The sequence below is a fragment of the Cervus canadensis genome, chromosome 13 (genome assembly GCF_019320065.1).
Source record: "Cervus canadensis isolate Bull #8, Minnesota chromosome 13, ASM1932006v1, whole genome shotgun sequence".
Classification (NCBI taxonomy): domain Eukaryota; kingdom Metazoa; phylum Chordata; class Mammalia; order Artiodactyla; family Cervidae; genus Cervus; species Cervus canadensis.
Window position 1 is genome coordinate 11,106 of NC_057398.1, and position 14,313 is coordinate 25,418.

General features: G+C 38.8%; 1 protein-coding gene across 1 annotated transcript; it reads left to right on the top strand.

Annotated features, from left to right (window-relative positions):
- The first annotated feature begins 222 nt into the window (after positions 1–222).
- LOC122452284 (patched domain-containing protein 3-like) lies at positions 223–12,828 on the top strand. Its single transcript, XM_043485788.1, has 4 exons — positions 223–1,251; positions 2,336–2,457; positions 8,718–8,863; positions 11,324–12,828. Exons 1-4 carry the CDS (start codon positions 223–225, stop codon positions 12,826–12,828), a joined length of 2,802 nt encoding a protein of 933 aa, XP_043341723.1.
- The last annotated feature ends 1,485 nt before the right edge of the window (positions 12,829–14,313 follow it).

Genomic DNA, 14,313 nt, shown 5'->3' on the forward strand with positions numbered 1-14,313 from the left:
AGTCCGTGGGGTCACACAGAGTCGGACGCGACTGAGCGACTGAACTGACCTCAACTGAACCACGTGACCGCCAACGAAGCTCCAGCATTGGCGGCGCGAGCAGCCCGGGGTCAAACAGACACACTGGAACTTCAGGAAACCGTTCGTGGGTGGAGAGGGGGCGCCGCCCGGCAGCTCCTTTCTGATCTGCCGTGCTGAGAACGTGGGCTTTCCTTCCTGGAAATGAGCCTTAATCCCTCGAAGGTTGCGCCGGAGCCAGAGCCAGAGCGGAAGGCGGAACAAGAGCCTGGGTCCGAGGCCCAGGGGCCGAGGCCAGAGAGAGAGAGCGGGCAGCCAGCAGGGCCTGGCCCGGAGCCAGAGCCGCCCTCAGCTGCGGGTCAGGACTGGGAGCCCGAGCGCAGCCTGGCGGCAGGGCGGAGCGCAGAGCCCCCTCCGGGGCCCGAGGCTCCGCCGCCCCCGCCGGCCTCTCAGTCTGAGAACCTTTGGACCCCGCGGCCCCGCTGCCACACCAACTGCCTGGAGGCACCGCTGTCGCGGGCCTTCAGGCGGCTGGGCAGGAAGGTGGGCGCGCACCCCTGGATCTTTCTGCTGCTGCCCGTGGCGCTAACGGCCATCCTGGGCACCGGCCTGATGTACCTGCCCCGGGATGGAGAAGAAGACCTGGAGGAGGAGTACACCCCGATCGGGAGCCCCGCCAAGGCAGAGCGGCGCTTCGTGCAGGGACATTTCACCGCCAACGACTCTCTCGTCTTCTCTATCTCCAGGAAGAGCGCCGAGGTCCCTTACGCCTCCATCCTCGTGGTCTCCAACTTCGAGACCCTGCTGGAGCCGGACATCCTAGAGGAAATCAGCAAGGTGGACGACACGGTGCAGGCTCTGACTGTGACCCAGGACAACGGAACCCAGATCCCCTACGGCGAGGTGTGCGCCAAGAACCAGGGCTCCTGTGTCCCCCCCAACCCACTCTTGTTCGCCTGGAAAAGGAACAAGGGCCTCAACCTGAGAACCATCACCTTCCCCATCTACAGCCTAGCCGGTCAGATCGTCTCCCTGGCCAACATCCTGGGAGGAACTGTCTTGGGCGAGAGTATGGGGCCAAGCCAGTTACTCCTCCAGGCCAAAGCCATGCGGCTGCAGTACTACCTGGAGACAGGAGAAGGAGAGGAAAAGGAACGTAGCAAGGCGTGGATGATCCACTTCCTGACGAAGGCGAGCAGCCTTGAAGAGAGTCTGACCTTGAAGAAGATCCAGGTACCTAGTGGCTGGAGTTTATGGGAGGCCAGGAGAAGGTGGGAGGGAGTTATAAGAGGACTTGTTCCAGGGACCATAGCAGCAGCACTCCCAGATTATCAGATAGAGTCCTTGGCTGGAAGCTAGGTGTGCTTTGCTCTATTTGATCCTTAATCCAGCTTTCTTAAAATAGCACACTGAAGAAAACCACAGTAGATTCCAAAAAAGGGTGGATATGTGTATAACTGATTCACTTTGCTATATACATGAAGCTAACACAACATTGTAAATCAACTATACTACAATAAATTTTTTTAATAAAGTAAAAGGACTTTTAAAAAAAGGAGAAGAATGCCACAAATCTTAAGTCCTTGGTAACGTTCTGGTTAAAAACACAAATGGTACATTCTCAGCATAGGTCTGTTCAGTACAGACATTGATATTCAGGTTTAGTTTGGTTTATCTGGTCAAATTACTCTGTAATTCTTACTTTCAGTTTAAGCTTTTGCTGTTTCTGGGAGCCCCCTAAACTTTGGAGTTCATTGGAATAAAAGAGCAAAACTTTAAATGAAAGTTCCATGATGTTTTTGAGAAAGATGAGCATTTTAAAAGTAAATTATAGTGTAGTGCCAGGCACATATTAGCTGCTCAGTAATTTTGGGGCTGGCAAACCTAATACTCTGAATGAAACTGGTGAAAATGAGAAGATATCTTCTGAGAAAAGTCTTTTAATACCCAGGCCTGTCTGAAATTATGTTTGTACAATTAAAATAGTAAAAGACAATGACTGAATAGAAGTTTAGAAAAAGTTATAAGTCTATAGTTATTAATGCTTTCACAGTTTTATATAAGATTTCAGATTTTGTGTATTCAGGAGTCTTAAACTTTAGATTTTTTGAAAGAAACTTTGAAAAGCATGCCAGAGATTTGTGGGAAGAAGCAAATCTTTATTACCTTCTTTATTCTAAAATCATAATCCATATATTTTGACTTTTCACTGAATTTTAATGTTTAAGTTATTAAGTTGTAGTGTTTCAGTATCATATGTAACTCACACACAATATCAGAATTGAAAGTCATTTACCTGAATATGTTTTTGTGGCAGGTTGTCTACTTTTCATCGCTTTCTAGGCAACTGGAATTTGAGGCAACTTCCATGACAGTGATCCCCTTGTTTCACTTGGCCTACCTTCTAATCATATTATTTGCAATTGTATCATGCTACAGGTAAAACAATTTTAATAGTTTTTTAAACTCTAAAAAATATTTTATTGTATTAATGTATATAATGTGTATATAACATTTATAACATAAAATGTGTCATTTCAAAAACCATTTTAAGTGTACAGATCAGTGGCATTAATTACATTATCAGTGTTGCGCAACCATCGCAACTATCCCTTTATGAATGTTTTCCATCACCCCAAACAAACACTGTAACCATTAAGTAATAACTCCCCACTGTCTCCCCCAAGTCTTGGCTAATTTTTAATCTAGTTTCTGTTTCCATGAATTTGCCTGTTCTAGAGATTTCATGTAAGTGGAATCATACAGTATTTGTCCTTTTGTGATTGACTTATTTCACTTACCGTAATGTTGTCAACATTTGTCCATGTTGTAGCATGAGTCCCTTTGCATGGCTGAGTAATGCTCCATTTTATGTATGTGCCACATTTGTTTATCTGCCTATCTGTTGATGGGCACTTGAAATATTTTTACCTTTGGACTATAGTGAATAATGCTGCAGTGAAACCTGGTGTCCAAATCTCTGTTTAAACTCCTGTTTGCAGTTCTTTTCAGTATATACCTAGGAGTGGAATTATTGGGTTGTATGATAATTCACTGGTTAGCTTTTTGAAGAACCACCAAACTATTTTTCACAGAGGCTACACCATTTTGTATCCCACCAGCAATGTGTAAGTTTTCCAATTTCTCTACATTCTAACCATGATTATCTTTTTTATGTGGTTATTGGTTATTTGTATATCTTCTTTGGAGCTCCCCAGGTAGCACAGTGGTAAAGAATCTGCCTGCTGGTGCAGGAAATGCAAGACACTTGGTTTCGATCCCTGTGTTGGGAAGATGCCCTGGAGAAGGAAATGGTAACCCACTCTCGTATTCTTGCCTGGAAAATTTCATGAACAGAAGAGCTTGGTGGCTAGGGAGTCACAAGGAGTCAGACAACTGAGCTACTGAGCACACACGCATATCCTTTATGGAGAAATGTCTTTTCAAGTCCTTTGCCCTTTCTTTGGCTGCACCCCAAGGCTTGAAGAATCTCATTTCCCAGACCAGGGGTTGAACTTGGGCCCAGGCCCTTGGCAGTGAAAGTTTGGAGTTCCGACCACTGGACTGCCAGGGAATTCCCACCTTTGTCCATTTTTAGTGAAGTTGTTTGTCCTTTTGTTGTTGAATTCTGTTGTTGTTGAGTATATGTTTTGGATATTAAATCCTTATCAAGTTATGTAATTTGCAAATATTTTCTCTCACTCTGTAGATTATCTCTTTACTTTCTTGATAATGTCCATTAATGTACAAAGGTTTTAATTTAGATGAAATTCAACTTATTTATTTTTATTGTTTCTAATTGTGCTTTTGGTGTTACATCTAAGCTTCCATTGACAAGTAAGGTCGTGTGCAATTGCTGTATGTTTCCTTCAAGAGTTTTATGGTTTTAGCTGCAATATTTAGGTGGTTACAATTTTTAATCATAGTTGTATATGATGTGAAGTAGGGGTCCAACTTCATTCTTGTACATGTGGAAATCCAGTCATCCAGTGCTTTTTGTTGAAAAGACTGCTGTTTCCCAGTTGATTGGATTTGGCATCCTTGTCAAAAATCAATGGGCTGTAGATATATGGATTTATTTCTAGATGCTCAGTTCTACTCCATTGGTCTATGTCTGTCCATATACTAGTACCACTCTGATTTAAATACTGTAGCTATGTTATAAGTTTTGAAATCTGGAAATCTCAGTCATCCATTTATTTTTTCTTTTTAAGGTTATTCTGGAATATCCAGGGCTCCTTGTAATTCCATATGGATTTGAGTATTGACCTCTACATTTCTGAATAAAAGCTATTGGAATTTTGACAGAGATTGTGTTTAATGTGTAGATCACCTTAGGCGAGATTGTCATTTTGACAATATTAAGTCTTCCCCCCCATGGACTGTGAAAGTCTTTCCATTAATTTAGGTCTTTTTTAGTTTCTTTCACCAATGTTTTGTAGTTTTCCATGTACCAGTCTTTCACTTCTTCGGTTAAATGTATTCCTAAGTATTTCATTATTTTAAACACTAAATGAAATCACTTTCTTAATTTCCTTTTGGGATTGTTCATTGCACATGGATAGAAACAACTGAATCCTGTGTGTTTATCTTGTATCTTGCAGCTTACTGAATTCGTTTACTAACTTTAGTAGCTTCCTTTGGATTCATTGGAGTTTTTACATGTACGATCATATAATCTGTGAAAACAGAGTTAAAATTCCTCCTTTCCAGTTTGAATTCCTTTAATTTCAAAGTCCCAATTGCTCTGATTGGCACTTCTAGTACATCTTTGAATATCACTGATGAAAGTGGGCATCCTTATCTTGTTCCTGATCTTAGAGGGAAAGCTTTCTTTTTTTCACCATTGAGTTTAACGTTAGCTGTGCAGTTTTCATAATTGCCTTTATAATTTTGAGGAACTTTCCTTCCATTCCTTGTTTTTGAGAGTTTTTATCATGAAAAGACATTGGGTTTTGTCAAGTGCCTTTTCTGTACCTTTTGAGAGATTCATATGGTTTTTTATCCTTTGTTCTGTTAGTGTGCTGTATTACATTGATTGATGCTCTCATGTTGAACCACTCTTTCATTCCTGGGGTAAATCCTATATGGTCATGATGTATACTTCTTTTAATATGCTTATTGAATTGTGTTTGCTAGAATTTTGTTGAGGATTTTTGTGTCTATATTGATAAGAGGTCTTATTTGTAGTTTCCTTGTGGTATCTTAGTCTGACATTGATATCAGTGTAATCATGGCCTCATCAAAAGAGTTAGGAAGTGTTCCCTTCCTTTAAGTTTTTTTGGAAGGGTTTGAAAAAGATTGGTGTTAATTCTTCTTTACAAATTTGATAAAATTCACCAGTGAAGCCATCAAGCCTGGACTTTATTTTGAAGGTGAGGGGAGGTTTTTGACTGTGGAACAGTCCTTTTACATGTTCTGTTGAGACTTTCATCTTGAGTCAGTTTAGGTCTTTGTGTATTTCTAGGAATTTGTGTATTTTATCTCGGATATCCAGTTTTTTGGCATAGGTTGCTTATAGTAATGTCTTAAATCCTTTCTACTTCTGTAAATTCAGTAGTGAAGTCCCCATTTTCATGTCCCATTTAGTTATTTGTATTTTTTCCCCTTTATCAACTCTAGATAAATGTCTTTCAATTTCGTTGATTTTTTTTTTGATAACCAATTTTTGGATTTCTTGGTTTTCTCTGTTGTTTTTCTATTCTCAATTTTATTTATCACTGTTCTTATTTGATTCCTTCTGTTAGCTTGGTGTTAGGTCTTCTCTTCTTTTTCTGGCTCCATAAGGTGTTTAAAATCAACAAAGTGTTTTGAGAGCTTTTCTCTTTTTTTTAATGCAGTATAAATTTACCTCTGGGCACTGATGTCACTACATCTCATAAGTTTTATGGTATTTTGTATGTTTTCATTTTCCTTATAGATTATCTGCCTAAATGTTTTACCCATTATTGAAAGGGAGGTATTGAATTTTCCAACTTTTATTGCAGAGCTATGTATTTCTCTCTATAATACTGTTAATATTTGCTTCACATATATTGGGTCTCTGTTATGAGATCCATTTATGTTTATAGTTGTTATATCTTCTTGATTCATTGGCCCTTTTATAAATATATGATTCCTTCTGTCTCAAAACTTTTAACAGTTTTTGAAATAGTCTATTTTGTCTCTTATCAGTATAAGCACTCTTAGTCTCTTTTGGTTACTATTCACATGGAGAATCTATTTCAGTCCTCTTATCAATCTATTTATGTCTTTGGATCTAAAGTGAATCTCTTGTAAATAGCATATAGTTGAATCATGCTGTTTTATCCATTCTGATAATATCTGCTTTTTGATTGGAAAGTTTAATCTGTTTAGATTTAAAATAATTGCTGACAAGGAAGGACTTATTTCTACTGTTTGAGTATTTAATATTCTGTATATGTTAGAGCTCTTATCCTTCATTTCATCCATTTATACCCTTTTTTTGGCCAAACCCGGGCCCTAGCAGTGACAGCACTGAGGAGTCCTGACCACCAGGCCCCCAGGGAGCTCCTATCTCATGCCTTCTTTAATGTGTAGTTCGTCAGCTGTCTTGATTGATCGTTTTGCTGCCAGTGATTCCCAAGTCAGCCTGAGCACTGGAATCACATGAAGAAATTTTTAGACACATGGATTCTGCAACTTCCCTACAAACTATAGATCAGAGTCTGCAGAGCTGTGTTCCAGGACTGCAGGAATCTAAAGCTGAGACTCTCCCAAGTCATTCTGATAAACTGCTTAACCAAAGTCCTTCTTGGGGACTAGAAAATCTGCAAGTGTACTTACTGGTGTTCTGCATTCACATCTTTCCTTCCATTGCCTATAGAACATTAAAATAAGGATCATTTAGAGAGTCAACACAGCGACTAGTCGAAGTCAAATCACTCTAGCCAATAATATACTTCACTCCCTCCATCCTCTGAAAAATTTATACCAACAATTCAGAAACCTGAAAGAGGGAATAGGGCTAAGCATGTCATATGTAGCCTTTATCCTGTTAATCATTCTGATTTCAAGGATCATTTGTGTTACTTTTATCTTAAATTCCTGTAAATCAATATTGTTGCTTGAAGAAAGTATTGTGTGTATGTGTTAGTCACTTAATCGTGTCCGACTCTTCATGACCCCAGGGTCTGTACCCACCAGGCCTCTGTCCATGGGATTCTCCAGGCAAGAATACTGGAGTAGATTGCTATTTCCTTCTCCAGGGGGTCTTCCTGACCCAGGGATTGAACCCAGATCACTTGCATTGCAGGCAGATTCTACACCATCTGAGCTCTAGGGAAGTCCACAAGAAAGAAATGGTTGTAATCAAATTTTGTTTTGTAATCAAAACAAAATACTTTTGTTTTGGTGCATGTATGTATGTTGATTTGCGGCCCTGAGTTTAACAGATAGCACCAGCAGTTTGAGAAAAAGTGAAATACAGGCACACATAGTTGTTTTAATAAGAAAGTTTGGTTATTTTAATGTGGCCTTGCATGAATAAGGTCTTTAGTTATATTTTTGCTCTTTGGGAATCAGCAGCTCCATTTCCATAGTTGACTTTCCTAGTCTTCAAACCAAACTGTTTCTCTCTCCTACTAAAATTTCCTGGAGGCAGCTGTCAGTCATTTGTTTTGAAGCAGTTGGCAATGAAGTAAAACAGAAACCTAGAGATTGTTGTCAATACTTTAAAGTTGTGGTTGTTGGGGAGTTAAAGTATTAAATCCAGTCTTTTTAAAATGCTATATATATATATTCCCATTTTTGTTGGTCCAACCAAGAAATAGACATAAGTTGTATTATTCCAAATGGAGTATATGTTACTTTTTTTTTTCTTTTTTTGCAATTAATAGCCGCTTTTCTTGGGCTTCCCTGGTGGCTCAGCGGTAAAGAATCAGCCTGTAATGCAGGAGACACAGGAGACACGGGTTTGATGCCTGGGTGGGGAAGATCCCCTAGAGGAAAGGCATGGCAACCTACTCCACTATTCCTGCTTGGAGACTTCCATGGACAGAGGAGCCTAGTGGGCTACAGTCCATAGGGTCACAAGCCATCAGACACAACTGGATTGACTGAGCACACACACACACACACACACACACACACACACACACACACCCTCTTTTCTAGAGCACACTTCTTTAGCAGAGGAGAACCATGAAAAACTTTTAGAAGGAGGCTTTCATTCTTTTTGTTAGGCACAATATATATTAAACCAGCTTTGACATACAGGAGGTATTTAGGATTGTGTTCATGGCTAATGGGAGTCATAAGTGGGTAAGAAGGTACCTGGACATGGGCACTTTCATACTGCTTGCTTCTGTTCACACTCCTTTGGAGATCAGAGTGGAATTATCTATTTGCAATGTTTTAGTATCTTTTTGTGGCTCTGAAAGGCCAGTCAGTGGATTCATGCTTGGCTTACTGCATAAAAATCAACCAGTATAGTTTGGTAAAAGTACAGATTCCCAACTTTTCTGTCCCAACCCCATCCCCCACCCACCGCCCTTTTTTTTTGTTCAGTTGGTCTGGGCTAGTGCCTGGAAATTAAAGTTCTCCAACAGACAGGTATGGGGATTATTGTCCAAGAGGGCTCTGAAGAGGTGTCCGAGTCAAGAATGTTATGAATTGCTGGAATTTCAGTATGGAAGCTACCACCACAAGTTCCATGACTTTTCCCTCCAAATTTACAGGTGTGACTGTGTACGAAACAAAATGTGGGTTGCAGTCTTTGGAGTCATTTCTGTTGCCTTGGCAGTGGTAAGCGGCTTTGGCCTGATGTTGTACATAGGGGTGCCATTTGTGCTCATAGTTGCAAATTCACCATTTCTTATCCTAGGTGAGTAAAACAAAGCGTGAGGCTGTACACTGTGTGTGGGGGGGTGTGGGGTGGGTAAAGGAAGGGTATTGTGTTAGATTCAGCAAAATAATGATATGTAGGTGACTTTACAGATCCAAAATGAGGTATCAGGAGAAAAAGAAAATCAAATGGAATTATATGCCTTTAGAGTTGGAAAAATCTGGTACCCCAAATGGAAAAACGCAGACCAGGGACATGAACAGGCGTTTCACACATACACACACACACACACACACACACACACACAGAATCCAAAATACTAATCATTGAAAATGTAAGAAAGAAATATTTGACCTTTCGATTAATCAAGGGATGCAAGTTAAACCAAAAGTGAGATACTTTGTCTTCTTATTAGATTAATGAATATTATAGCAAGATTGAAGGTTTGGGGAAGGTGGTATGCAAGTGAACTCTCTCATATTCTGCTGAGGGAGATTTGTAAATTGGTACACTTTTAAGATATAACTTTGCAACAAATCAAAAGACTTAAAAATCTAAAATGGAATACGTTTGACCTGCCAACTCCACTTTTGGGAATTTGTACTAGTTATTGGACAGGTTTTCACAAAATAAAATAAACATGTTCATTTTAGTGTGATTTAGAATAGGAAAAAACAAGCTAATCTTATATCAACATGGGATTGATCTGCTCATATCACATTAAAGTTTTGGAATCCTATTCAGTCTTTCAAAAGAGGTAGATATAAAGTGTTAAATGAAAAATGCTGGTTATGAAACAAGTTGTTTAAAACAGAGAGATACACAAATATGCATGTATATTTGTATAGAGCAAATTCTGGATAGATAATACTTAAAATATTAGCAAGGATTATCCTTGACAGCTGGAATTACAGTTGTTTAAAGGTTTTCTTTGTATTTGCCTGTACTTTCAGGATTTATTTTATAATAAGCATAAGAAGGCAAATATGTTTCTATTTTGGGTGGTAAGCAACTTGGAAGAATTAATCATTGGTTTCCTAGGGAAGATAGGGGAGGAACTGTGCACTGGATGTATGCCTTCCTAGCACACACTCACGCTTAAGCACTCAATGTTCCCACAGCCATAAACAACTAAAGTGTAGACAACTGATTTCATATCAACGTCTTCATATTATCTGGATATACCTAGACATGTTAGTGTAGGGGTGCATGTTTGGGGGGGGGCTGTGATTTCAGTAGCTCAAGAAATGTGTGAGGACAGTTTCTGAGCCAAGTTCCATAAATAATAAAACCGGCTTTTAAATACCTGTTGCATATCAATGAGTTTATTTGTGGTCCTTAGTACTTCAGATTCTTGCCCTTTGTCCAGCTGAATGCAAGCAAAATCCAGAAAGCTGGCTGCAGGGGGCGTGTCAGGATGCAGTTTGTGACAGACTACACAAGCCTGTGTCACTGCAAGCCTTTTGCCAGACCATACACACAGAACATCCGAATTAGAGGCAAAGTGCAATTCCCAGTACCTTCCCGTGTAATCCATGGAGAAGCTCTTCCAAAGTTGATAATAAAATCAATCAGCACTTGGTTCCAAGTATTGATTTTGTATCAATACACACAGAAACAGGTGTACAGGAGTGAAAGCGGTAGGAAGCTTGAGGGAAGTGAAATTTATCTGCAACGTGCTTAGGCTGTCCTTGGTGATCCCCTTTCTTCTCTGTGGTCCTCCTCTCCTAACCTTCAGTGATGACTTCAGAGTCCTCAAATGTTCTCCTGGTCTCTTTATTCCAAATCAATCAGGAAACGTCACTGTGGAAGAGACTGGTTACTTTAGTATTCACTTATTATGTAAAGGATTCTTAACATTTACTTTGGTACATATTTCTGATCTCAAGAGTACCTGCATTTTATTGACATAATGCCTTAACCTGGGCAAGTGCAGTTTGAATGACAGTGTTCTCGGGTGTCAGAACCAGACTAACAGAAAACTACATGTGTATGTATATCTGTGTGTGTGTTTGTACAAACTATGGGGTACCTTTAAAATCATACCACATTGATAGCTAGATGCTAACTGGAGAACAGATAAATCCGGCTCATATTTTAAACAACAGGATGCTAACTCAGTGCCTTAGAGTAAAATGGTTTATAAGAGAAAATGGTCTCTCAAATGTTCTGATGGAATCAGAGATGCATGGCTAATCCTGCTTTCACCTAATACCCAGTCAGCCAGGTTTCCTGACTCTTCATTGGAACACCCTGAATGATGACTAGGAGTAGAGTGTACTGTGCTATGTGTACAAAGTGCAGAGCTATTACAGAGCAAGGAGTGATGAGTTGTGTTGTGGATTCAGCGGCAACCAGAGAAGGCGTCAGAGAAAGCAGTATCCAGACTCCGCAAGATCAATGAGACCTTGAGAGACAGGCAAAGAAAATGGTTTGAGTTGATCTGGTTAATTTTTAATGCATGTTAAAAAGTACAAAGACTGTTTCTTTCTCTAACAGGTGTTGGGGTCGATGACATGTTTATCATGATTTCTGCCTGGCAGAAGACCAGCCTCATGGATAACATAAGCGAGCGGATGTCTGATGTCTATTCAAAAGTGGCAGTATCCATTACCATCACCACTGTCACCAATGTCCTGGCCTTCTACACAGGAATTATGACCTCTTTCAGATCCGTTCAATACTTTTGCATCTATACAGGAACAACCCTGCTCTTCTGTTATTTTTATAACATCACCTGTGTTGGAGCATTTATGGCCCTGGATGGGAAAAGAGAAGTAGTCTGTCTACGCTGGTTGAAGAAGCCAGAAACACCTGACCAAAAATGTTCCTCATTAAAAAAGTCCTGCTGCCTCCCTTGCAATTCTCTCCAAGATGAATATAAAGCTGACATCCATCCAATGAATCTGTTCTTTAGAGACTGTTTTGGTCCTTTTCTCATAAGCACCAAGTCCAAGATTTTTGTAGTGCTCCTATACGTCTCGTACATCATAGCTAGTGTATATGGGTGTTTCCATGTGCAGGAAGGTTTAGACCTCCGAACTTTGGCAAGTGACGACTCCTACATCACACCATATTTTAATGTAGAAGAAGACCATTTTTCTACTTATGGTCCCAGCTTTATGGTTATCGTTACTGAGGCTCTTGACTACTGGGATAAAAATGCTAGGCAAAAACTGGAAAAATGTCTGGCAGATTTTGAAAACAGTGAGTATGTAGATAAAAACCTTACAGAGTTTTGGTTACGAGAATATGTAAAATATATGGAAAACCTCCGTCAAGATATAAATGATAAGACAGCGTTTCTAAGCAATATTCCCACTTTTTTAATGGAATTTCCACTTTTTGCATACGATATTAATGTAACATCATCACAGGAAATCATTTGTTCCCGGGCTTTCATTCAAACCATGGGTATTTCTTCTTCAACCAATAAGAAGCTGATGTTACTCCAGTTCCGAGACATGGCTGAGAAGTGTGACGTTCCCCTAATGGTGTACAACCCGGCATTCATATATTTTGATCAGTATTCTGCAATAGTAGAAAACACTGTTCGAAATGTGGTTGTTGCGTCAGCAGCTATGTTCATTGTTTCCTTATTGTTAATTCCTCATCCCCTGTGTTCTTTGTGGGTAACTTTTGCTATTGCTTCTGTGATTGTGGGTGTCACAGGTTTTATGGCCTTCTGGAATGTCAACCTTGATTCCATATCCATGATTAATCTTGTCATTTGTATAGGGTTTTCTTTTGACTTTTCTGCTCACATTTCCTATGCATTTGTTTCCAGTTCAGAGCCCTCGGTAGACCGAAAAGCCATTGAGGCACTGTATCTGCTAGGCTACCCCGTGTTACAAAGTGCAGTTTCAACAATAATAGGGGTGTCTGTCCTGTCTGCAGCTAAAGCATACATCTTCAGGACATTTTTCAAGATTATGTTTCTTGTGATGGTATTTGGAGCTGCTCATGGTCTAATTTTTATCCCAGTATTCTTAACCTTTTTTTGAAAGTTACTTTGAATAGCCACTAACAAACCAAAGACCAATTATAGAATTCCTGATTGGCCCAATCCAATCTGATTAAAATGCACTATTAAGAATAGTCAATAAACTTAAAACAAAGGCATTTTTTTGGCTTGTAAATACCATTTTAAAATGTTATTTAAAATATCCTGAGAAAAATTAATGTCTCACATTAAAATATTTTTACTAATTTAAGAAGTGTTTTCATCTTTATTATGGTCTTGTATATGATTGTATAATCAAGCATAACTTTCCAATTATTTGTCCTTTTATTTCATCATTAGTAGTTTATGCCTGGAATTCAAATATTTTATGTATTATACTCTAAAATGGAATATTATTTTCATTGTACTTCTCATATGCATTATTGGGTAAAAGTGTAATATTATTTATTCTCCTAGTCTGGGGTTTTTCTATGCATTTTCTTATGGTGTATTTTGATGAACAGAAGTTTTTAAAGTTTTGGAATCAAGTTTATCTTTTTTTTATGGTTAGTGTTTTCTGAGAAATCTTTGCCTAATCCAAGATCACAAAAAATCATCTATATTTTCTTCTCAAAGCTAATAGTTTCATATTTGCATTTTACATTATATTACATATGAATCATAGACCTATGTTTGTTGGGAAGTATGGGTAGAAGTTCGTTTTCTTCCCATTATAGTTATCCAACATCTTTAGTGAAAAGACTGTCCTGTCACCAGAGGGTCTGACTTGGCACCTCTGTCAGAGAACCAACTGACAATTTATGTGTGGCTCTATTTTTGTGCATTGATCTGTTTTTCTGTAATAAAGTGGATAACACACTGTATTGATTACTGAAGCTTTATATTAATTATGGAAATTAGGTCAGGTGAGTTATCCAGCATTTTCCCTCCTTTCCAAATTACTTTGGCTGTTATAGGTTCTTTGCATTTAGATACTACTTTTAGAATCACTTGTCCTTTTATCAAAAAAAAATGTTTCTGGGATCATAATTGGGTCATGGTGAGTCTACAGATCAATTTGGAGAAAATAGATATATTAGCAATATGAAATCTTCCAATCTGTGAACATGGTTTGTGTCTTACTTATTATCTTATTTCATGTCTTTTAGAAGTACCTTATAGATATACATGGATTTACTTTCCAAGTATATTAATTTTTTAGCACTGTAAATGTTTTAAACCCCTTTTTCATTTTTTTCCACTAGTACATAAAAATACAATTGGTTTCGGTATACTTGCCTTATTATGTGTAATCTTTTTAGGTTCATTTATTCATGTAGATTTTTTTAGTTTTTTTAGTAGTTTTTAATCTATGCAATTATGTCAAGATCACATAAAGACCATTTTATTTCTCCCTACATAAATTTTATCTCTTACTTACCTTATTGCACAGGCTTAAAACCAGGAAAATATAGGAAAACATAGTGACATCATTGCCTTGCTGTCAGCTTTGTGAGGAACGGAATCAATATTTCATCAAATATAA

Bases quoted from the DNA above. Each gene is read 5' to 3' on its own strand.
- LOC122452284 (XM_043485788.1), top strand. From the start codon at position 223: ATGAGCCTTAATCCCTCGAAGGTTGCGCCGGAGCCAGAGCCAGAGCGG. The intron at 1,252-2,335 runs GTACCTAGTGGC...TTTTTGTGGCAG, and splicing joins TGACCTTGAAGAAGATCCAG to GTTGTCTACTTTTCATCGCT. The intron at 2,458-8,717 runs GTAAAACAATTT...CCAAATTTACAG, and splicing joins GCAATTGTATCATGCTACAG to GTGTGACTGTGTACGAAACA.